The sequence below is a fragment of the Pomacea canaliculata genome, linkage group LG10 (assembly GCF_003073045.1).
Source record: "Pomacea canaliculata isolate SZHN2017 linkage group LG10, ASM307304v1, whole genome shotgun sequence".
Taxonomy (NCBI): Eukaryota; Metazoa; Mollusca; class Gastropoda; order Architaenioglossa; family Ampullariidae; genus Pomacea; species Pomacea canaliculata.
In genome coordinates, this window is record NC_037599.1 from 17,122,940 (window position 1) to 17,148,753 (window position 25,814).

The 25,814-nt window shown below is 36.4% G+C and overlaps 1 protein-coding gene across 5 annotated transcripts; it reads left to right on the forward strand.

Moving 5' to 3' along the window:
* The first annotated feature begins 5 nt into the window (after positions 1–5).
* Positions 6–23,852, forward strand: LOC112574617 (hippocampus abundant transcript 1 protein-like). Of its 5 annotated transcripts, XM_025255826.1 has the most exons (15): positions 626–760; positions 3,321–3,463; positions 7,474–7,569; positions 8,044–8,106; positions 8,632–8,759; positions 9,243–9,357; positions 9,814–10,032; positions 10,429–10,542; positions 12,227–12,298; positions 12,465–12,577; positions 13,048–13,145; positions 13,538–13,713; positions 14,226–14,370; positions 15,410–15,433; positions 17,679–23,852. In XM_025255826.1, the coding sequence occupies exons 2-15, from the start codon at positions 3,455–3,457 to the stop codon at positions 17,732–17,734; spliced, it is 1,428 nt and encodes a 475-aa protein (XP_025111611.1). In that variant the 5' UTR covers positions 626–760; positions 3,321–3,454; the 3' UTR covers positions 17,735–23,852. The 5 variants fall into 5 exon arrangements, with proteins under 5 accessions (XP_025111608.1, XP_025111607.1, XP_025111609.1 ...); XM_025255823.1 differs by lacking the exons at positions 626–760; positions 3,321–3,463 and adding an exon at positions 6–190; XM_025255822.1 differs by lacking the exon at positions 3,321–3,463 and having other exon boundaries at positions 588–760.
* The last annotated feature ends 1,962 nt before the right edge of the window (positions 23,853–25,814 follow it).

Here is a 25,814-nt window from a genome sequence, read left to right on the forward strand (position 1 = left end):
CATATCCTTGTTACCTCTGCTGCGGAACTTAATAAAGACATATATAGGTTCAAACTGATCAAGGAGACTGCACTGTTTAGTATGCTGTTATTGTTCCACATCTGTACTGACACTGGAAACCATTCCGTTGGCTTAAATGCGGTTAGCAAAAGTGTTCCACCTCAAGCTACACCAAAGATTGCCTCGTATGGTAAGTAATTCTTTATTTGTCACGTTTCTTGCACGCGTTCTTTACTCGTATTTTCTTTATTTGTAACATTAATTGGTCAAGAGGAAATCAAAATCCAGGTAACAAATTACATATGCGCACATAAAGTTTGCGTGGACTAGGACGAAGTACCATATTTACGCACATGTGTGAAATAACCGCGAGGTGGAATCAATCCATCAAGAATCAACAACCATCTTGACGTGGACACACCCCCACATCTGCGCAAAGGTGGATGGTTCATGAAACATTGAAAATTAAACTAACATGAAATAAAATATCACAATCAGCAAAAAATTATCGGAAATTAATTTATATTGAGAATAAAGACACAGAGAAAAGTATAATCGACCGGTCAGTTACTGCGGATTCACTTTTGTTAATGAAGGTGAAGGACATCGTGTCGTGCGAGCGTAAGGGAGGGGAATTTCACGATCAGTCTCGTAGAAATGACGGGTCTCAAGTAAACCGTTGATTATGATCGGAAAGAAAAGAAAGAGGGTTATTGGGAATATTCTGTGGTCAAAAAAGAATCACAAGGAGGGAACCAGTGTAAGATGAACACTTTTTTTCATTGTAATTCTTTAATGTGTCTATTATACAATGCACATGATGATGTACTTTATTTTTAGTGACACCTGTTTTCAAACTGTTCGATTTATTTTTGAATTGGTATCGGCATCTTCATATATATTAAATTAAAGCTTAATTATACCAATCTTTAATACGCGCTTTAAAAAGTGTTTTCAAGTGATAAGGTGTTCGTTGAATAAGCAGTTGTGGGCCGTGTTTTTGAATAGTAACACTAACAGATGGCACATACCTACTTAAATCACTTTCCTAAATGGGTTTACGCAGTAAAAACATTTTATGAATCTTTATAATGAGCAAAAGAAATTTATATTTAAAGAATAACTGCCCCATGCAGCAAACAGCAGATGTTGTTACATCTATTAAAAGCTAATGCTACGCTTATTTTAGCTTTTGTTAATGGACATTCATAATTACATTTTACATCACAAATTTCGCAATTTTAAAGGATTTTTACAAAGAAATAAAGTATTAAACTCTTAGCTCCTTAACACTCTTAAACAAATATGACAGATTGCTAGTAGAACTCATGAACACAATAGTGCTAGTTCTAAAACTTCTACTCAGTGATTTTACTTTAACATCAGAGGTAGAAATGCTGAGATATGTGTATACAATAGTATAAAGATAGGAAAAATGATCGAGGAAAGCACTGTTGTATAGTTGATCAGTATTAAATTTAGGTCTGAGAGACATTTATTGGCAAGAAAAATATTTGTTTTATTTTTAAGTTTATTTCGCCATCCATAGTTCAACAACTAGTTCTTCAGTTTTGTTCATTGTTTATAGTCTGTTAGCCAACTTTTAAAGAAGATAATAACAGAATTTGTATATTACTGTCCTTCCTATCAGTTCCCACCTACCTCCCACTCACACATTCACCAGCATAACAGACACTAGACTATATGTTTTTATAAATCATCTAAAGATCTGTCTTTGTGTTCCTTCCTGTACTTTGCTGGTAGAGTAGAATAGTTTTATCAGTCTGCACTTTAGTTAATGGGAAGCTAGACGTTATAACATCTTTCATGTACTGATATTTGATTGCTGCCACTTCTTTCCAACAGAAATTTTAGACTATGTTTCATTTGCATGACACTGCAAATTTCTGAATTGAATGTCTTTGTGTTAGCACTGCCTCAAGAATTAACTGTTTAATGCAGAAGTGGAATTTTTAATAACTTTTTGTTTCAGTGTGGATTGTTGTGGTTGGGTCTTATTATATTTTTTTGTTTGTTTGTTGGTAATAATGTTTTAAAAGAATTCTTCATTTATCAAGTGGTGGTGGTTGTTATGAGGCTAGAGTGGTTGGAATCAAGTGACTGACTTTCTTTAGTTGGGGTACACATGTCCACCTTTTTCATGACAAAAGAAAATTTATTGGGAAGGTTTTAAAAGCTTGAAGCCACTTGTGATATTATGAGGTGTGATCGCTGACTGAAGACAATGCTAATCTTGAAAATAAAATTAGTAACTGCAATAACAAATATTTTTGTGCATCTTTAATCAGTCTATTTTTAATGGGTGTTGGTACAAAGAATCTTGTGTAAGTAGTAAATGCTGCTACCTGAGACAACCAATTTGTGATTGAAACTTTCAGGATGTGGTCTGTCTGTCTGACAGCAATGAGCTGATAGAATTCATTTATCTTGGGTAGGGGCAGATCACTCATAACAGCAACCCTTATGAGCCTCATTTGTCTTGTTCATCTTCGACTTAGTTATTCAGTGAAATTTTGCTTAGGTTATTGACAAAACAAGGAACATCCATGTTGGTGGTCAGAGCACAAATATAAAAATACACTAAAACTTTACATTCTTTGTGATCATGTTAACCAGCTAAACCTACTAGATGTCAAGCCACATGCAGGAAACCAGCTTTCCTATTTCTTTGCTTGAAGTATTGTCTTGCTTTAGAAATCTGTTTTCTGTGTATTGGGGTTGTTTTGGTTTTTTTTTTTTATTTAGGTTGTTTTTGAGAATGGTTCTGACAAGCTTCTGACTGCGGTCAAGGCAGTAATCCAAACATGTTGAAAGTGTTGTTAAAAACTTATATAACTAAAATGACTTAAGCGTGCAGTCATTTCTGGGATCCTTAATGTTACCCCATTATCAAAATGTTATTTTTAGGCCAGCTTGTTTATAGACCTCACCTTTGCTTCATAATTTTATCTGACAGCCACTTTTATCTCTGGCTCAGATTTCTCTGATTAGTACTGTTTCTCCTGCCATGCACCCTCTTCCCATGATAAGATCATTTATGAAAATACAGTGTAATATATTTTTCCCAGTGCAGAAAATCCTCAGCGGTTTTTAAAAAAAGTTTTTAGAGAGTTTTTTTTTTTCGACCAGTTTAAGTCACTGCATTCCCGTGCACATCAGAAACCAACATGAGGCAGATTCATGTGAATCCAGCAAGGACAAATCATTATAACTTATACATCTAATATCAAAATAAAAAGAACCCTTTTTGTCATTTGTTTGCATTTCATGAGTTCCGTGCTTTTGCTTTGTCTGTTTAGGAAAGTTCAGTTTGTTGCTTGTTGGAAAGTTGAAGCAGCTGACGGTAACAATCAGTGGGAACTTGCAAACTGCTTATCCCTAGTCATTCTAACTGCTCTTGATGCTGAGGATTTGGAACCTATTTTAAGGAAATATGATTGTGGTATGATCATACCTATGTTGCTTTCAGTTTGCTATGTAAGACAGAAGCAATCCTCAGGCTGTTTGGTTACTTTGTAGTTTTATTTTTTACTGGTGGTTATTTAAGATTAGTTTTCAGTGAGGAGAAACCCCTGCTTGATTTGAAAACTTGAGGGAATCTTTGTTTTTCTTTAATTTGTTTATATTATGTGTGTGGGGGGGTACTTTGCTTTGGATATTAAAGAAACAGGCATACTTTCCTTTTTCAGGAAGTTGTTTTGTGTCCAAATTCATGATTATATATATAGATAGGATTTTTTCAATTCAAGTAATTTTTATTAGCACAGTTGCACCAGAGTTGTGTTTATGGACTATTACAACTGTGATTGTTAGACTTTGAGTAGGTGTATGTGGAGATCTGTTTTCTTCGACAGCATTTTTAAAGTTTGAATGAGTGTATGTTGACTGATTAAAAAAAAACAGAAAATGGAAATAGTGATCACAGAACTCAATTTCTGTACATATACAGACTAAGTGACAGGAGGAAGCAGGGAACTTAGAAATCAGTATGTGTAATTAGTTTTTGAGTAATTCTTAAAAGTAGTATAATATCCCTTTATTTCCATAATCGCAGAATTACTTAACATCCTTCCAGATAGATGTTGCTGCTAATATAAAAGTGAATCGTCAAGTTGGGCCTAAATTATAGATACAGATGTACTAAATCATTTCCACTCAGAATTTTTGGTTGCATAACAGTGGTATCTAAAATACAGTTCTCAGGTGGTACAAGAAGGCCACAATATTTTGTTGTCAAATAACATCATCATAACAAGACTTTCTGTCTTTTAAAGTGTGGTCATTGAAACACAAGCATTGTGGATCTGTAAATGCTACCATACAGTTTCAAACCCAAGAATAGCTGAGCGAAGTGTAGAGAATTGGTTCTACAGAAGATGCTTTTCTTGTCAATATTGTCTCCTACCTCATGAATTAGGGTCAATTTGTTTTTCTTTATGAAAGAGTATGAAACATGGTGGCTTCCAAGAACAGATTTCTTTGCATGTGTACTTAGTTCTTTTTTCATTTCTACAAATCATTTGAACCAGAAATTTTTATTGGAAACAACTTGGTGTCAGTATCTCTAATTGAAGCCCAACTTTTCATTTCACTTGACTCTTCTTTTAATGCTAGCTGCTTCACTGCCTTATACTAGAAACACTTGGTGCTTTAATCTACATGCTGCATTTTGTTCTCACACCATTCATAAAAGTTTGACTTGTTTTTGAACTTGAGATTTTGCATCATATTTTATTAGCAGGCTATCACAGTGCGCATGCATGCACATGGATGCTTGCATTCATACATAGACTGCATTCAGGCATGTGCATGTAGTTACCAGTTCAGTTCAGCACTTAATATATCTCACCAGTTGACCAGTAGGTTTTAACTGTGATGCTGTATTTTTATGAGCTCCAAACATGCACAGTTCTTCCATTTTATTGTAATTAAATTTCTTGTACTGTAAATGTTTTCAAGGTGTTGAAGATGTGTGAAAAATGCACTTTGTACAGGGTAGTGTGCCTGGTCTTTTAATTTTATTCTTTTATTGCAGCATGTTGATGCTGCAGGTTCAATAGAGTAGATTTTTTTTTAGACAGAAGGAGGAACTAGCAACATTGTGCATCACTTTTTGTTTGTGAGGGAAAGTGATGCTTTTACTAGTAATGCTAGCAAAGTACAGTTCAGCATGGGGATCCAGGGTGTATTGTCATTGTGACTGGTGGCCAGGTGTTACCATGATTTAGTTGTGAAAGTGTAATGGTGAAGGATTTTGATGAATAATCCAGGTCATTATTTTCTGGAGACCCAGTCAGGTTCTTTAGTCATTTGTGCAAGTTGTTTACACACTGGTGTTGTAAGTCAGGGGACTGATCTTTGTTATTGATTTTTACAGAGATCTTGCCTGGTAGTTACCTTTTCAATGACCTCACTGTAACTTGCTCTTTTGTTTAACTTCTGAGTTAGAGCAAATCTGTGTACAGGAAGAACAAACACGAACAAAGAGAACATTTTTAGGTGGCATGTTATTGGCTGAAATCTGTCAACTTTTTTTTCAGCAATCAGTTCAGGGATATACAACAGATTTCTTTGCATGTGTACTTAGTTCTTTTTTCATTTCTACAAATCATATTTTTTTCCCCATAAACAGTTACTACAACACATTGTTAAATGCTCAATATTAGTTTTACCAGGTAGCGTTATAACTGTGCATTGTTTAAGTTATTAATAAGAGCTGTGCTGTTTTGTCACCTGTTTCACTAGCAGTCAGTGGATTTTTTTTTTATGACAGGGCTCGGTTAAATAGGAAACTTGGGTTGTGTGTTCATGAGAAGGTAACAGGTGATGGTGCTGGGTGGAATGTGAACATGTATGCATGTTGATTTGTGTTTTGCTTTTCTCATTTTGCTTTTTATGCTTTTTGAAATTGAAAAAAGTTAGTATAACATGAGCATTGTAAAGCATATACTTGCTTAAATGCAATCATGCGTCTTGACATTACACCACTGCTTCAATGATAAGTTTTTAAAAAATCTTTTTAAATATATGTACAGTTAAATCTCCCTACTATGCCACCCCTCTACTATGCCACTCTCGGTATTATGCCACTTTTGCTCGGTCCCGACTATAAATTCAATGTAAAAAAAAATTTACTATGCCACCCCAGACTCTCGCTACTATTTTTTTTGTGACTGTTAAAAGACACAAGTTGTGAAATTCCGCGCAGTGCTCGATTATTATACTGTACGGTAACATCGCAGTTCATAGCACGCACACAGGTGGAGGCTGGCAATATGGGGTGGTGACAGCCACGTGACAGAGGGAAGGTGTGAGGGGGTCGACTAGCGACAGCAGGTGGCGGATGTGGTTGGATAGTTCTTGAGAGCTTTGGACCAGACCTGGGCAAAGGACTGTCTCTGACCGGCCGCTCAGGTAGGCCCTCTAAAACCATCCAATTTCTCATGAATGAACAAAAAAGCCGTTTTTACGAACCCTCTCTACTATGCCACTCTCGCTACTATGCCACTTTTGCTCGGTCCCGGTAGGTGGCATAGTAGGGAGATTTGACTGTTTTGTGTGTACACTAATTGTCTGTGTGGAAAGGTGGGAGAGAGAGTTCTGCCATTTGTTGAAGGCCGTGTCATGCAAAAATTGTTATCGTTAATGTTAAGTGCTCATTAGTGGTGGACATCTTGATTTAATTGTCTACACTGCAGTACATTTCAAAATTGGCTTGGAAACGTATTGAAGCTAGATGTTTGGGCATGTTTTTCTAGCAGAAAATGCAGCCACTTAAGAAAGAGGTTTCACATCACAGGTGAAAATCTATGTGGCACCTACTAAATCCACGATCTCTTGATTTTTAGAATTGCACCATCACCGTTACTAATGTTTTAGAGGATATTCTTTAGATGCATTCTTTCTGGGAATTTTATGATGGAAGGTGAACCAGTAATGATTAATCTTTTAATAATCTTGTCTGTAAATAAAAAAAAAATGAGTGGCAAGTGTAGAAACAATTACACATCTTTACAAGTATGTAGTTTTCAATGTGGCATGTCAACCATATACGAGATTAATACCACCTGTTACACTAATAAATCTGCACTAAAATTTATCTGAAAATAACCAGGTTTTTTTTTCTTTTGGCTTCTGTTCAAAGAAATTTTTGAAGAAAGACATTGTCACCATGCTCAACTGTGATTAAATTCTGCGTCTAGCTCACTAGCTGCCTTTTGCCATTGTTTTTTAAGAAAAAATAAACTGTTCTTAGGCTGTCTTGCCAGCAGTGTTAACACCAAAGCAAATAGGGTCCTAACATTCATTGGGGAAAATGTTACCACTGAGATTGATTTCTTTTACTTGTACTTGTCTTTAGTAAATGAAAGACAGACTTCTTTCATCTTTTCTTCTGGGGATTGTGATTACTCTGGTATTTATATTGTATTTTTTTCTTTTTTGTTTACACAGACTTCAGGTCTGGGCCAAGCTAGCATTTACCATGCGCTGGTGGTTATATTTTTGGAGTTTTTTGCCTGGGGTCTCTTGACCAGCCCTATCATCAGTGTAAGTGTGACATAAATAAGTTGTAAAATACGATAAGTGTTATTATAAACTTTCTTGTCATAATTTTGTGCATTGTCTACTCCCTTGTCATATCAGAAAGACAGAAATATCATTTGTTTTTTTTTTTTCCTTAAATCTTTATAGTCTTGTTTTCTTTCTTATCCACCAAATAAATGTGGTTTTCAGACTATACATGTTCACCAGAACTGTAAAGACTCAATCGAATGTTTGATGCCAATTTGGATTGTTGTGTAAGATTTCTTGTTGAAAAGAACTTATTTTTCTGCATACTTCTTTTTTAATCTGCCATATCTTCCTCTGTCAACCTCTTTCTCCACTCCTCTTATATCTGCCATTGGCAAACCATGCACAAGAACCTACATTAAACTTTCAAAAAGAATAAATGCCGTGAACTTGATAAGTTGTTAATAATGCAACTTCACGACTCCATGAACATCCTGTACCATTTTACAGGTTCTGAATGAAGCTTTCCCAAGGCACACATTCTTGATGAATGGCTTAATCCAGGGAGTCAAGGTCAGTGAGTCATTTGCATTCTCCCGACTGATTCTTCTCTTTCTTAGTACCTGTCATTACTTAAATTGTCAGACAAAACAAACTTAATTAAGAGTGGAATATGTTTTCTGTCCAAATGGCTGCTTCATAAAATGGTAGAAATTTTTATTTTATAAACCACGAGTCATTCCTGTAAAGAACTTTGTATGTTAGAAATAAAGTGAACCATCATCAATGGGTTAGAGTAATATTCTTGAAGATTTAAGATTCTTTCTTGTTTAAGTCATTAGAAACAGTGGGGAAGACAGTTTTAATTTGCGTGTACTATAAAGAAACCTGTATTGCTGATCAGTCATAAATTAAAACCAGGGAAAGGGATTCAAGATTGGATGCCAACCTCCACATACTGAACAGGATGTGTTCTACTTGCTGAGGGCAAACAGTTTAACAGGCCCCATGACAGCTGCTTCCTAGTTCAAGATCCTGTTTATGTTTTTTTTTCAACCATTTGCAAGCTGTGAAAGGTGTTTTTTTTTAATTTTTCAGGGCATGCTAAGTTTCCTTAGTGCGCCACTCATAGGAGCACTGTCTGATGTATGGGGCCGCAAGCCATTTCTGCTGCTTACGGTGACCTTCACCTGTGCTCCTATTCCTCTCATGCGGCTCAGCATATGGTTAGTCCACTTCATATTGCCAGATATACATAATCCTCTTGTCTGCTTTCACTCTTAGCCAGGACTGCCCTTTCTTGCGAAAGGGGGACTGATGGTGTCGTCACCGTCTCAACTGGAACATTTGATGGACTTGCTGCGGGACGTCTGGTCACCTTACTTTCTTGGTCTCAACTTTAATCTGAAGGTCATCACACTTTGGTAGGGGTAGGAGAACAGAGGGGCAGGTGGTTACGCAGAGTTTTTCCTTGATGAAAGGAGGACTTAGGGTGTAAGGCAGTGATGGGATGAGTGATCAGCTGCAAAAATATACACTAGCTGACAGCTTTAACAGATGCCCATTTTTTTTCAAAATTAAACAAATATTTGAAGAAATGAAACTGATAGTAGGGACTCGGGATGGGGGGTTGGGAGAGTCAAATGTTTACAGCGACATGTTGATCAGTTTGTAGTTTTGTTCAAATGAAATGCAATCTTTGTCATCAGGTGGTACTTTGCCATGCTGTCCATATCAGGGATCTTCTCTGTAACTTTCAGCGTTGTGTTTGCATTTGTGGCGGATGTTACCACTGATGAAGACCGCAGTGCTGCCTATGGCCTGGTGAGTTGGAACAAAGCTGTATGATATGCAGAATGTGTATGGCCTTATGAAATGGAAGTTTCATAGTGAGGGTGTAATCACTTTACATGTTCCAAGATTTCAAAAAAACATTAAATGTATTTTTTAAAAATTGGGGTTTTAATATTTTGGAGAAGATTGGACTCAGATTTTGTATCAAGACCTTAGGCTTACAGGTGCTGTTCTTATGACTCAGGTGAACTGTAATAAGTAGCAGCAAACTAAAAAAAAAAAATCAATAAAAAAAAATCAAACAGGACATATTTTCTAAGATCAAAACTTCAGCAGCTGTACAAGATCTGTCTTGAATTTTGAACGAGTACTGTGAGCCCTGCTTAAAAGAGACCTTGCAGTATCTCTGAGCATTGGAAGTGCAAGAGTGAAGGTGGTGGAAAACTACAGTTGTCCAATACCAACAATTTGAATTTTTGCTCACAGGTGTCGGCCACATTTGCGGCCAGCTTGGTGACCAGTCCTGCCCTGGGTGCCTACCTGCAGGACCTGTACAGTGAGACAGTGGTGATATGGATAGCAACAGCTGTTGCCCTTTTGGATGTGTTCTTTATTATGGTGGCAGTGCCTGAATCCCTTCCAGAGAAGCTGCGACCAGCCAGCTGGGGATCAGCTGTCTCATGGGAGAAAGCCGATCCATTTGGAGTGAGTCTGACCGAAAGATGATCAATAATGAGTTTATAAGAGTATGGTGGCTTATATTTTAAAAATGAAGTAAAACACAGCCATGCATGCTTCAACTTAATGAGTGGATTTTTTTTTCATTTGTTTTCAGTGGATGAGTAATTGGGATATTTACATGATTTTATTATTGGCGTGTTTAGATAAGGTGCAATTTCCACAGGTATCAATAAAGTGTTGCCATTGTCATTGATTTTTGAATGTGTAGGAGATGTTTTAAACACTAATTTGGCCTACCAGTCCTTGCAGTGCCTTTGTGTCTGTGTGGAGTAATTTTTTCCACTGTCTCTAAGTGTGGTGTTTTGGTGTCTATGTGTGATGAGTGATGCAAGGAACTGGAATCTAATAATAATGTTGCAGGCTTTGCGAAAGGTGAGTCAGGATCAGCTCATCCTGTTGCTGTGCACCACAGTCTTTTTGAGTTATCTGCCTGAAGCAGGAGAGTATTCATCTATATTTGTCTACTTGCGTCTGGTAAGTCTAATGTCTAATCTAGTGTCACGTGCTAGTATTAGCCATGTCAGCATCAGAAATGGGTTTTATAGGTTCATATATAAATTTTTGGAGTAAATTTAGCACCAGAAAGATTTTGTTTTGAAATCAGAAAAGAGCCCTGTTGAATGTGCTTTATGAGAGATGGTGGGTTTGGGAGAGTTCTTAAAAATTAATACGAGGGAAAAGCTTTGTAAGACAATTTTCCTTCCAAGAAAATCCTCCAGAACAATTTTAGTGTGCATTTAAACATTTCATTTGAAGAGTTATTATAAGTACATTTTTAGACTAGGAAAAAATACACCCCGCTGTATGGTATTTGATCAGTTAGGTAGATCTCCACTAGATGTTTTGCAAAACTTATGGTTCTATGTTTGTGGTTTGAATTGGTTAATAATTACAGTTGAATAGTTTAGGCTGTCTTGGGTTTGGGGCCAACAGAAGAATTTGAAAATCTCCCTCAGCTGATTTAAATATAAGGTTTGAAGATTTTTTTTTTTTTTGACTGGGTTCTCTGTATTGTATGAGAAGGATATATATTGGAATTATAGAATGTATAAAGCCTTTTTCTCTTGTGAAATATGTGTTACATATTTTAAGTTTTGTACCTTAAATAGGCTGAGTGGTTTTGCAATATACAAAGATTATGACACTGTGCTAAAGATAAATCTTGCGATATTGGAGACAAATTCCACTATATTTTAGTCTTCGATTACTTCAAGAGTCACAGAAAAAATGTAATTCATTAATTTTATTTTAAACATCCTAATGCAGTCACAAAAAAACAAATTGAGAAGACTTATCCAGTTTATAAAAATTATATGTGATAGTATTGATAAGTAATGTCACTTGTTTCAGTCATGTTAATGTTGTACAAATATCATTAACATCATTGCCATCCTATCATTATAATGTTTCATTTTTAATATATAAGTCTTATATTTATTCAGTCTCTGTGTACATTTATTGAAGCTTTATATGATAAAATTGTATAGTTAAACTATTTGTGAAAAATGTCAGTTTCTCATACCCTCCAAGTAGAAATGAATGAAAGGTCTTAATATCAAATGTCAAGCCAGAAGCAGATTTTGCAAAGGTTATGGTAGTTGCAAGTGGCATACTTCTGTTGCATATTTCGTACTGAAAATGAATGTGAAGACACTGTTGACCAGAAATTAATGTGCATTCAAGCTGTTAGAAAAAGTGTATCTTACCTTGGGAAAAGAGTGGTGAAGAGAGATTATGAGAGCCCTGAGCCCCACCATATTGCCATGACCTTTGTGTTTTCACTAATAAATGTCATCATGTTTGATTCCTTATGCATTAATCCTGAGATGCTCTTAGAATCAGAAATAGAAATAGTGAACCCAAGAAGTACAATGGCTTAACATTTTATCAGTGGTCATAGGTTACTCTTTAAAGAGATCCCCAGGATTAACCTTTTTTTGTAAAATTCCAGGCCTTTGAAATGCTTGAGGTTAACGCCAGGAGATTAAAATATATTTGTGTTAGTAGACTAAGAGAGCAGTTAATAAATAAGGGAAAGACAGTGAAATGGTTGAGGAAAGTACTTATTTTGTTGACAAATTTATTTCTGGGGGTATTACATGAATGTAGTGCATTTTATCTTAACATTTATGCATGTCTTGTCAATGCTTTGATGCAGGTTATGGAATTTACCAAAGAAAATGTAGCTTCATACATAGCAATGGTTGGTGTCTTGTCTGTACTAGCACAAGTAAGTATTATTTTCTTTCTGCAGTGAAAGGCTGATTTTCTCAGTCTCCAGTCTCAGTCTTTTTGTACTGTAGTTGAAGTTTTTCTTCCATGATCATTAGATATTAAGTGTAAGAGAGAACTATAGGAATATTTTTTATAGTGAATATATATATATTTTTAAACAGACTTTGATCCTGTCACTTTTGATGAAATACTTGGGACACAAACACACCATCATGATTGGTCTTCTGTTTGAGATCATACAGCTGGCCTGTTTTGGCTTTGCTACACAGAACTGGTGAGTTTATACAGTGCCATGTGTTGTGTAAAACTTTTTGGTTTTACACACCATTGTTGTAGCAGACAGAAAATAGTTCATTTAATGAGCACTGTACAGAAAAGGTCTGTGTTGATCCCCCAACCCCTCTTCTTTTTTTTTTTTTTTGGTCTTAAATTGAAAGCTCAGACATTTAAGAATAAGATAAGCAATCTTTTAGTGTTTCTATGGCCACAAAAGTCCTGTTACAAAATGGCAGTGCTTCTATGGCAACAAAAGCATAGGTTATTCATGTATAAGTGTACTTACCTAGTTACTTTTCTAGAATCTCCTGCTTATGTGCAAGTATACATGGTATGCATTCATTACCTGCATGCATGAATTTACAAAAATCCATTAATACAAGTTTTTAAAAAAAGGGGAAGACGAGAGGACAGAGTTAAACTGTTTGATCCCAGCAGAAATATCATCATGTAGGTTTAATGTTGCAGGATTATATGGACTGCTGGATGCATGGCAGCTGTGTCAAGCATAACATATCCAGCAATTAGTGCTTTTGCTTCTTCACATGCTAGTGCTGACCAGCAGGGTAAGAGGTTTTATTTGTATCTGCTTGTATTGGTGTGTTTCTGTCACTTGCTATTTTTTAAAACTTACTTTAAAAGTAACATTCATCTGTTGCGAGGGATTATTTTTGTTATATATCTATTTATCCCAAAAGTTGAATGTGGAGAAACTGAGAAGATTTACTAAAGAATTAAAAAAATAAAATTCATGAGGAAAGGAAAGACATAACCTGTCAAAAATGTCTAAGTTGTGTGTAATGTCATAATGTTTTAGTATTCTAAATATTAAATTTTAATCATCAAAGTCATGAAAATAGTCATGTTGTTGTACAGAATATTTTTGCTCATTCAGGGACATTTCATAGTCTTTGTGTAAACACCTTGCTTACAGTAAATGAATAAAAATCTGTTACAGGTGTAGCCCAAGGTATCATCACTGGTATTCGAGGCCTCTGTAATGGTCTGGGACCAGCACTGTTTGGCTTCGTCTTCTACCTGTTCCATGTCAACCTTAATGAGGGGAGTGACCATAATATTGAAGTCTTGAAAAAGGACAATGCATCCATGCCATTTTTTCAGGGGTCCCTGAGGGTATGTTGCTGGAATACCTGTACATATTATGAATATGAAAAATAGATTGTTTAAAAATATGACTGTGACTAACATTGGCATGGTTTTCATTTTATATTAATGCATCAGAATGTCTATTTTAACCATCAATAATGGCTTTAAACTGTATTCTTCTTACAGTTTCTTCGTGGAGATTTGTAGATCTCTAATTTAACAAGTTTCTGGTCACTAAATAAAGAATTATATTTTAAAACTTTTATATAGATTTGACAGTGTGATACAATAGATTATATATGTGCATATGTGTTTCATATTCATGTGCATATTTGGGCATACAGTAATGGAGAAGATAAAAATGGATGGAAATAAATGATGGTTCAAAAGGCATTTGATTTATTTTAACCTTTCCACTCTACTGAATGAATATAATTGTATTCTAGATTTGGAGGCCATTGTCAGTTTCTTTCTTAAAAGTTGTTTGACTTGGTCTGTTTCATTGGCTGTTAACAATTATTACTTTCTGTCTTTGCCAGAACCTGATTCCTGGTCCACCCTTTGCATTTGGTGCTATTCTAGTCATCATGGCTCTGATGGTTGCTGCCTTTATTCCTGAAAGTCCTCATTCTTCATTCAGAAAACTCAACTCCTCAGCATCCATAGAAATGAAAAAAGATCCAGGTGTGTAATTTTCACATTTAGTGTTGCACCAGTGCTAAGGACCAAATCTGAATGCTTTTTGTTCAAGATTTTGTGATTTATAGATGTGATCAGTTTCTCTTTATTTGTTGTTTTTTGTAGATTTTATAATTAGTTCTTTCTCCTTGCTTTTATTATATTATTTGTTATTTTAGGAACATGGGTATATCTGGAATTGTAACAAGTTAGCAATTTCACTTTTCTTCTCCTTTGGTGATGAAGGGACTTAACCATTGGTGCCACCATTAGAAAATGCTCAATTTTATCAATCTAAAAAACTCAAACTTTACTATAATGTGCAGTCACATTTTTAGTTGTCCTGATTTTTCTAACACTACCCATTTTTTTCTACAAAGAAAGACTACGCTTACTTCATTCACAATTTTCTCAGTTTCCACTTTTAGTCACATTCCAACTCTAACCAGTAAAGATAGAGCTAACTTGCAGGCTGCTTTTCTATACACAGTACTTCAAAATGATTTGATGAAAATCAGTTGCTAAGGACCAGATCTGAATGCTTTTGTTCAAGATTTTGTTATTTATATATGTGATAATAAGGCACCAAGTTATGATATTTTAGTTGTAATTTTGTTAGGTAAAAAGCTGGAAAAATTTGTGAAAAATAAGTTATAAGAAATATTTCATGCCACAGTGTGACTTTATAGTCGTTGCATTAAATAACAAATAGCAGCAAACAGTTCAGTACTCTATGGCATGTTTATGATGCCATTAAATTGTGAAATTTACTGTTTGGTGGCCATGTTGGATCATTTCCTTGGTAACCAATGATTATATTCATACAAAACTATTTTATTTTACAATTCCTAACATTCCCCATCAATATGCACACATTAGAACAGTCAACAAGCACTGTACCAAAATGTTACCTAGTGCTGCCATTGCCCTCCTGAAGTCAGTCATAATTTTAAGAAAGTTTTTATGATATATTTTAAATGTGACCTCACTGATGTTACAAAATAAGCAGCAGTTGTTTGAAATATAAGTTATTGACACTTTTCAGAAGTGGAGATGGCCTTTACAGATGGTAATTACAAGTGGGGAAATGTATTTGAAGGGAATGAAGTTTCTTTTGGCAATCAGTTTCTGATTTACCTTGCATGTTTACCACAAGCACCAGTGCACTTTAATAAGGAAGACCCCATTACTCCCAAACTGAAATTGGTCACTAGCTGGCTCCTGTGGTATTAGTTGCACTTTACTATTTACCATTGGAGAATGGCTGTGTGGTGGAGCTTTACGGGTGAATAGCAAAATTTATTCTTTCACTTAATTTTTTTTCCCATTTTCATTTTCTGCATTCACAGTCCATGTTTTGTGTGTGTGCTTTAACTTTACTAGATGACCCAACTGTTTGGAGCTTACAGGCTACAAATGCTCTGGAACAAAACTAGTTATTATCCTGGTTAGTGGCCACTCAATAGAGATTCCACTGTACCCCTAGTGCCTCCACCCGTAACATCTTGGAGATGAAAATCTTTAGGGAGTACTTCCTCTCTACAAGGCCAAGGAGTTCAGGTCACAGGGTTTGCATCTTGGTCGTCCACATTCCTGGCATGCAGCAGTGTCTCTCGTTGGAAGATGTCACTTCTTTCCCATTGCTGACTTCCTCCTTTGGCCTATCCGCACGAAGCATCTGGTTCCCTTCACAATAAACAAATGAAATGTTCCTTGTAAATTCTCTCTTTGATGCTTACCCAGCCTTCCTTGTATCTACTGGGAAAAGATTGCTGAGCAAAGTCTTATATAGCAGTTGATGGGATTGCACCTGGGCACAGTGGAATCCCTGGCAGTAATTTGTTTTTAAAAAAAAAAACAGTTGTAGTCTGCAAGATCCCTATAGCTGGGTATTCTGGTATTGAAAGAAATTGTACAAGGACATTTTCATTTTTGCATTATGCAGTAAAAAAAGACCCCAGGGAAAGTAGTTTAAAGAATGCTGTAAAATAGTTGAACCTGAACTTAGAAGACGCAGCTTTTGGTGTGAAAATTTGCCAAAAACCGTTATGGTTACAGCAAATGATTAGGTTTTCAGCACAGCTAGAAAACTTTTCTTCTCCCTTTGTATTTTTCGTTGTTTTGAAGGCTGTGACTTGACTTGATAGCAGGTAACTGTTTTTGCTTGTTTACATTTTTCAACTTTCCCCTCCCCCCTCACCTCTTAGACCTGCTGACCCTCCCTATGTTTTGTGGGGGAGAGGGGGTCAGTACACAGCAGAATAAAAATAAAAGCAGAATTTATTGCACATTTCTCCTGCCCATTCAGATGTCAACATTGGATACTATAAAACTAACAAAATAATCGGTGTTGATCCTTGAGGCAACCTATTGAAAAAAATATGCTTTCTTGAACGTTGTCATACTACAAAAATAAATGGCATGAAAGTTTGCCATTTTAGGAACAATTTCGGGATTCTTCTGGAGTCATTCCATTCACCAGCATTAGTGACTAAGGATCTGCTTAGGAGAAGATATGTCAGTTCTAAATGTGTGGGTGTGTTTATATAATGCAGGTGCATATTCATTTATACAAGCATTATATTAATATCTCACAGAATGAAAGTCTTGTTGATGGGTAGGAAACAAGTGAAGATTAAGTGACCATTGTAAGCCATTGGTTAAAATAAGATTAGATGAATCAGAAAGACATTACTCTTCAGAAGTATTCACATTTTCACATCCTTAATAACTTATTAGTTAAGGACCTTTCCTCATTTTGTGTAAGCAGTTAGCAGTGGTAAAGAATGCACATAGCTGGTAAGGGTTTCTCCACAGCATTATACCATCTTCTGGTGATTGCTGCACCACTGAATTATACCTGCTAGTCTGCTTGTCATTTTTGGCAAGTGTCTTTTTTTTTCGGGGGGGGGGGGTCCACTCCATTGCTTTTTGCCTGCTATTTGAAAAAGGAAGTTCAAAGAGGAACAACATAGGAAATAACAGGAATCGAATGATTACTATGTTATTTAATCTGTAATCTTAACATTTGAGTTTCTGGAACTGTTGCACTGTAAAGGCTTTGTCAAGACTATGTCATTTAAAAATGAGATTTTTTTTTTATTGCTTTAACCTTTGTTTAAAGGCTAAAAAAGCTGAGTAAAGGAAATAAGTTCTCAGTGCAGCCTGTTTTACTTGGAACAAGTCAGTGCCACTACAAAACTTGATTTAATGGAATAGAGCTTCTTGTTGGTTTCTGTGAACAGCTTTTTAATTTAGAACCATTTATTATTGCTGCAGAATGTGGGACAATAATCAGATTGGTATCATTGCAGGGTCCAAGAAGCATGAAGTGCAGCCACTCATGTCAGATGTGGATATCCAGTTATAGCCAATCAACGATGTTAAGTTTCCTTTCATCACCCCTTCCCATATACTGTAGAGCTGTCAGTGTACTGTAGTAATTTACATGGCCTTCAGGGGCCATGTGAATCATAACAAGCTTCAGTATTTATGTAGAGGTTTTCATGGTGAGATCTGAATTTGAAACACTCAGATTTGATGTTGTACCACATTCTCTGGCCTACCTCTTAATTCTATTGTTGTAAATGTCACCAAACAAAAATCCTGGATTGATTATTTCAACCCCAACTCTTTCCTTGCCAGGAAGTCATGTCATGGCGTGAATGGACGGGAAGGACAAAGGAAGCCTTATTTTTAAAAAACTTTGTTGAGAAAAAGGTAACATAGTATCAGAAAGTTAAAGACTTATGGCGGCAACAAATGCCAGGTGGTCTGCAAGTTAATGTTTTTGGAGAATGCTGATAAAAGGCACACACAAAATTCCTCATCCAGCAGAGAGTAAATGATGGGAATGGCTCCATGCTCTTATTGTTTGCCGTTGGTTTGAAGGAATGCTATTGTGCTGCTACTTTTTCTTGCATCAGCCTGTAGCAATGGCAATGTTAATTTTGGATTGACTTCCTGCCAATCACTTTATCCTGATCATTGTCATTGTTGCCATCTTTATCATCATAAGAGACTGTGTTGGAAAATTTGAAATAATTATTATTTTCTGTATTCTGACTGGATGTAAGGGCTAAATGTGATACAAAAAAAAAAAAAAGGTTTGGATGAGTATTTTCCCTATATGTAGATTTTTTTCCTTTTTTTTTTTTTCAATTGGAGAGGACAAAAGGCTAGCTATTTATTGTTTGTGTCAGTTTTGGTCAGCAACTGACTGGATCTCTGCAGCCTGTTTTGCATCAGAACTTGTCAGGTATACCTTGTGATGCAGTATGTTATAAATTGGTGGTAAATGTATGAATTATATGTTATGCGTGTTTGTTGTGCATGTTTGGTGCAGAATGAAATTATGCACTTTGCTACTGTCCTAAACTATCTCTGTACTAAAACTTGCTTGGGTTGCTGTCCATGTTTTGAGAGATGACTTTTTGCCCATTAGCAGCTGTCAGGAACTTGGCTGAACAGACATTGTGTCTAGTCAGTATAAGTGCATGCATGTTTATAGTGACAGAGAAAAAAAGAGAAGAAATTGCTAAAAAAAAAAAAAAAAATTAGGAGGGGAAGCTAGCGTAAGTCTCTGAATTCCTCTAACTAAGAATAGGGGTTGTGGGTTTGTAGTTTGCCTGTTACACACATAATTTTTTTCTGTGAATGTGGCACAACTGTGGCAGGGCTGCAGTAGCTTGCCATTGTGCAGCTTTACTTGCAGACTTGGCATAGGACACCTGCAAACAAACCTTTCTTCAAATGCCTAAAATGTTTCACACTTTTTGTTTCTTAGCTGTTATTTTTCCGGGTATTTTCATGGTTGGCCTAGTTTTTTTAATGCTTATATAATGCTGCGCTTGAATTTGTTTTCATACCTGTGTGCTCAGCATGTTAGGCTTGACATTGTTCTTTTTATCTCTGTGAAGATTACATAACAGTTAATTTTTTAATACTTCACATTTTTCAGTTTTTATACATAAGCATCATTAGTATCATGAATCATCTGCAGAGTTTTAAGTTGTCTCTTGGAAAATACTGAAAAGGTAGCTCTTTTTGTGACGGCTCACTGATTTTTTTTTTTTTTTTTTTTGCGGGAGTGGGGGGAGGAGAGAGGTGTACAATTTTAGTTAACAATGAAGTGTATTTTAAAAGCAACCACCATCAGCAAGCAAAGGAATTAATTCCAATGAAAATGTAACACCTTCGATTTTTATTTCTTGGCTTTTGGATCTCGTATTGACAACAGTATTATCTCCCTTACTGCAGAAATAAATTATATATGCTTGAACTATGTTTAACCATTGGTTGTTGTTTTTTTTAAGGGATGGGGATGTGTATATGCCATGAGGGTAAATAGTTTAAAGTCTATACATCACGAAATTTATAGGTTTGCATCAGTCCGTGTAGCACCTATGTCTTTAAGTTCACAAATTTCTACAAACAAGGGATCAGAGGTCAAAGTTTATTAAATTTAAAACTATCAAGAAATCACTAAGATCTCTGATCTTAACAATTTAGGTGCAGGCCTGTAAAAATAATTCAAATAAGAAAATCTTTTGTTTGTTTTATTATTATCTAACATTTTCAATCTATTTTTTTCCATTTAAAAAATATTAGTTTAACCACAAAGGTCACCTAAACTTTTCCATAAGAGAAGAACCTGTGAAGGAAACACTATTTCAAACAGCAAACATATTGTGAGAGTGTAAAATGCAGGCTAAAAACTCATTACAGGTGGTGGTGCTTATAAAGGCTTGTTGTGCTGTAAGTGTTGTATGCTTAATGATAATAGAACTGGATCTCCCATTCTTAGTACACACTTCGCTGGTGAATTAAAAAACTTCACTAGCCATACCATCTGCACATTAAAAACCCCACAGTTTCCAACACTGCCATTTTTCCATGTGTAAACAAATGATTTGCTTGCATACTGCTGCGCATACCATTTTCCCTCTCCATGTGCACGCCCTGGTGAGCATTCATCTGTTGACATTTTGCATGACTGGCAGACCCTGTTTCCTTTGATGCCTGGAGCCTGACTTCTTAGTATTTGAGGTTTGCATTGTATTTTGCTGTGCAGTTTGCTGTCACAAAACCATTTTGAGTGTCAAATGTGAGGACAGATAAGTTATTGTAAGATATGGGACATACAATTTTTAACACAGAGCTGCATATTTTCAAATAATGTTTTTCCTCTTGTGAGATGCACAAAAAAAGGGAAAATGTTTGCAAAGTGCTAGATTTTTTTTCAGCTTCAAACCACCAAGATTTATGGAAAACATTCTGGAAAATATCTAGACCCTTTCACTAGACAACTGAACCATTTTTTTTTTTAATTGTTTTGGAAGTATATTGTTTATGTCATGGTGCTTTCTATTGTTGCCAAATTTTGAAAGTGCCTGTAGCTATGTATTCACAAACATGGCCAGGAAACTATTTTTCATACAAAACTTTCAAGATCAGTGATTAGGGAAGTAAAATACTTGTCTCTTTTTTAAGCTTTCACTGTTTTTTGAGAGGGAGAGGGGGAATTTTCGGCATGATGTTTTTTGATGGATAAATAGCTGATTCTTATTTTTCCCCACACTTAATGAATGTCTCTCATAATTTCACAGTACTTTTGGCAGGTGGCCACATGTTTTTGTGTTTAGTGATATAGAATGGGAAGTGGTTAAATTTTTTTCCAGCGCATCAATTCACTGCTTGCCGTTACAGCAACATTTATCGTGGCCTGAAAATGTTTTCTTTTATTGCCACATTCTTGAGTTCTGAAGAGAATGTTAGATCATGTTCTTAGAGCTGTTTTGTGGCCCTGTATCTGTTGCTCATTAGGTTTAACATTGATTTAATAGGCGTGTAGGTCACTTAAATAATACATGCTGTTTTGTCTTCCAAATTACAAGATAATGTTGCTTTGCTGATATTTGGTGGTTTTTCTTAAGGCAAAATGGGTTGTTTTTAACGAAACCTGTGAGTGCATCTAAGAGGACATTTGCTTTGTAACCTGCAAAATTCTGGAATGGCCTTCCACAATCTTCCTTCAGAAAAACATTTCACCCCTTCCTAAGCAGTTTGTTAGATGTCAATAAAAGCTTGAGGTATAAGTTGGTTGCATTTGCTCAGAAAATTTTTTATAGTGTTATTTCTAATTAAAAATAAATTTTGGTGTGTCTGATTTTAGGTCTTAATCAAGGCAGCATAGAAGGTTTTGAGGTTGTTGGCCCTAGTTTAAGTCTCGTCACTTTGTCAGCAACTTTGTGAGGTGTAACTGGTAACACTCATTGGAGGTGAATCAGCTGACACAAAATTGTGATATATGTCTTGTAACTGATCATGTATCATTTGACTCTTTACACTTTGGAGTTTCTTGCTCAGCTATCAGATGGGTGCAGTTTTTGAAACTAAATAAGTTTGAGTAAACTGTAAAGAGTTCATCAGATTTGTATAACATTATGTTTTCAGACAATCTTAATCACAGTTTGGCTATGTTGGTTCATTTGTCTATGTTCATTGCGACTGACAGCATTAGTTTTAGTGATATTTTAGGAGAAGCACCTAAGCTTAAAGCAAATTTAAATTTCTGGGCACAGATTGAGATAAGCACAAAGGGAGTGAACTGCAGATGTCTGTTTATGGCTCACTGTTGGTTAGTAAACAGCATAACTGATATTGTCAGAGAAACATCTGGCAACTTTGGCTACTGAACAAGGTACGGACCTGTGGCTGATCACGTTTCTAATGTGTTGACACTCCAGAGAGGGAGAAATGCTTTGATAGCATTCCCATGAGCACAGCTATATTTTTTGATTGAATGTTAACAGAATGATACATTTTTAACTACTGTTGACACATTTTTTTTCCTGAGAGATAACGGTTGGGCCTGTATTTGGTTATGTCCCCGAAAAATATGGTTTGGAAGATTGACTCCAGCTGTGCAAATACAATAAGAGAATTTAATTTTTTAATTTCGGAGCAAAAATACTTTTGCCATCTAATGTTGTTGTCAAGAGACTGTTATTTGCAAATGTTACGTGTGTGTCCACATTACAGATAACGAGAAAATGCCATTAGCAGGGATAACACCTGCCTTAACACCTTGAATTCAAGTTTGAGTGAAAGGAGCATATTTTTGTGTGTTAGATGCTGTTTACAAAGATTTCATGCTATTATACGTGTATACAAGGAGTTAATGCTATACTATTGCATGCATGTACTGTGAAAATGTGCTCTTTCACTTGTATACAAGAACTATACTATATACATTTGTTCAAGGATATGTGCCAGGCTACAGGAGTATAAATGCTGTTTAAATGTGTGTTCTGATATAGGGCAGTAGAGAGGTTCAATTACATAACCCCATATAGCCAAGGACTTGGTCTCATTTCAAAGTTTCTGTTGCAAATTTTTTTTCTGAACGTTATATTTCCTTCACCTCCATCAACTGTCAATTTTGGGATGCCTGCTACAAACCATGTACGATGCAGACAGCTACAGTTTCCTTTTGGGTGTTTATCCTAGCTGTCCTGAGCCTTCTGAAGTGCTTGACGAAATTTTTGTATGATGAACGAACTTGTTGGTGAGCATTTTTGGTGAAAGAAGTGTGTTAGGTGATCTCCTTTAGTCTTTGTGGCAATCAGAAATTATTTTGGTGAGAAAGGAGTGATAACTTTCATTGTGCAAGCATTCAGTTTCTGCCAAAATAAGTGCTTGTTACTGGCAACCTTAAAACTGTGCTGTTCTTGCATGGTCATGGTGCTGTTGTTCACCTGTAATATTGATGGTCGCCAGTCTTAAGAAGTCTGTTTTGCAGCATTTTAAAATCTGGTTCATGTGTTTTTCATCTTTTTCTCATCAGGACCAAGGAGTGGGTTGATGTTTTCCTATGATTTTTGTGTGTGCTGCATTCTCTCTTCCTCCCTTTGTCTCTTGCCATTTGCTGAATATTGATAGTTTACTCTGCATGGGCTCCTTTCTCTCCTAGTTTGTCTCTGTGTATGTTTATGTGTGCGCATGACAAAGAAAAATTGTATAACTGATTTCTGATGAGGACAAGTCCCATGTGAATGATGATCACACAAACTTGATAAAAAGATTACTACAGCTGTGAGAGTTTAGTATTCATTGTAGGCTTAGTGTTAGTAATTTGGTTTGAAATTGTATGAGGATGAGGGTAAGAATAATCAGATGAAGAGGCTGAAGAGTGAGTTTATTTAGTAACAGTAGAAATTTGTGTTCTCATGTATATGACAGTGAAGAAACATAGTCACCTATTTTAATCATGCATGCATGGTGCATGCATACACAGACACACACAGACACATGTGCACACTGGTAGTTTTTAGTGGGGGGGTTTGGTAACATTCCATTACGGTATTCAGCATTAGAAGTAATGCCTCCCAGCTGTTCCTGCTTATTACAGTGCAAGAGTGATACATGTTCATGTCATATTCCCTTCAAATATTGTTTTGAATTAAACAATCAGATTATCAAAAATTCTTTGAGACTCATGGAAATGGTATTTATGTTTCAAGTATGACTGAGCACGTTGAGAAAAACCGATTTTATTTTGTCTCAGTGACCACGTTTACAAATGACCAAATTGGTTTTCTCTTCTGACATGTTTTTTTAAAGTATGACCACTAGATATTATTTTCTTTGTGGATATCTGTCCATCATTTTTTGTTGATTTTTTTTTTCGTTTTTTAGCATACTCATGTTCAAAGGAAGGATCTGTTCCTCATTGAGATATACCCTTACACACATCACCACGCACAGAAAGAGATATCATCACGATATGACTTTAACGTGTATTACCAGCTCTAGCTCCCATTGGCTGAGGTTTTCATATTGTAACCCTACCATGTGCTATAGAGTCTGTGTAGTAGACTTCATTCTGCATAGGGTGATGTTTATAGGGGGATAATTATCCGAGAATAGTCTTTTGCACTCTTTGCCAAATTCACTCATGTTTTGAAATGACAACTTTGTTTTGTAAAAACATTTGGTCAGATTTAGTCAAACGCTTGTCCCTTATTGTCCGGTTAAGAACATCCTTTAAAAACGCTCTTTGGTGCAGTGTTTTGGTCTACACTGGGACCATAAGTTGTTCTTTTTTTTTCGACTTATGCAGACCAGAAGATGAAACATGACATAAAGATACCACGCTTTTCGCGCACCAGAAGATATAATCATTATTCGTGGCAGTGCTGAATGGGGAAAGAGTCAAAGTTCGGCTGATATCTCGCCAATGACAGGTAGGGAGAGTTAAGTGGGGAAAGGGTGTGGGGGAAGGTTGTTCCACTTGCCTCTCCAAAGCGTCGTCGTCGAGGGTTGACATTTACAGCTGCCAACACGCCAACGACCCGGCCTGTCGTGAGAATCCCTAAATATGGTCTTGGATGGCGCCCTCTATTGTCTCTCATTTGGGTTCGGGCAGGTAGCTCTCAAAGGACTTGTCGCGCGGCCTGTGGCGGAATTGGACGATTGCATCCTGTCAGTAATCACGCGCAATAGGGAATAATCTTACTCCCTTTGACCCTCGCTTCCGTTGACAGCGCGCTACCTGAAAATGTCAGCTGCACCCTACAGTCTGAGAGCGAGTATTCGCGTTTTTCTTTTATTTTGCCCCGTGTTAGTCTAAAGGTGCTGTGTTCGAATCCTAGCTGGGATGACGGCGACCGACGATCACACCTGTGGAGTATTGGTCGTCCAGCAGAGAAGCATGGCCATGCAAAAGCGACACATAAGGGGGTAAATCAGTTTGAGGCTGGCCCGGTTATTATCATTATCACAAAAAAGATGGTCTTGAGCGTTAGAAACCTCTATGACTGCGATGTGAACGGTATTGAAAATGTCGGCTGTAGTCTTGATAATTTAAACGCCAGCTAACACTTAACATCGCCGTTATGGAACTAAATCATTTATCCAGTTCATCTGCACGTCCCCGGAGTTCATTATCGTCCGTACTGTTCACAGTACATATCCGAAAATTGGAACAATACAGAGAAGACTAGCATGCTACCCCTTACCCCTTACTCAAATTATTTCTTTGCGTTTCTTCCCCACCCTCATGTCTTATTTACCCTCTCTCTCTCTCTTTAGTTATTATTAATTTTGTATATTTTTCTTTCTTCAAACTTTCCGTCTTCCTTTCTAACTGAACTTTCTTCCTATCTCCCTCAATCTATAGAAAGTGGTCGTCAACGTCAGCTTATCTGCATGTCACCCTGACATCCTGAACCCCATTTCAAATTTATAGTTCTGGCAAATGCTCTTTTTCATTTCATAGACGCTGAGCCGGTTTGGCAACGTTTCCTAGCGACACCAGTATGCCGTCTCGGTGTCGTGTTGCTGTTGATGGGTATGTGGGACCGGGTTCAATCAACTACTATTTTAAATTTTACGAACCTGCTTGTCCCTGCAAAGACATCTGCAGATGACCCTCGAGGACAAGGTGT

Bases quoted from the DNA above. Each gene is read 5' to 3' on its own strand.
- LOC112574617 (XM_025255822.1), top strand. From the start codon at position 686: ATGATCGGAAAGAAAAGAAAGAGGGTTATTGGGAATATTCTGTGGTCA. The intron at 7,570-8,043 runs GTAAGTGTGACA...ACCATTTTACAG, and splicing joins TGACCAGCCCTATCATCAGT to GTTCTGAATGAAGCTTTCCC. The intron at 13,714-14,225 runs GTATGTTGCTGG...TGTCTTTGCCAG, and splicing joins TTTTTCAGGGGTCCCTGAGG to AACCTGATTCCTGGTCCACC.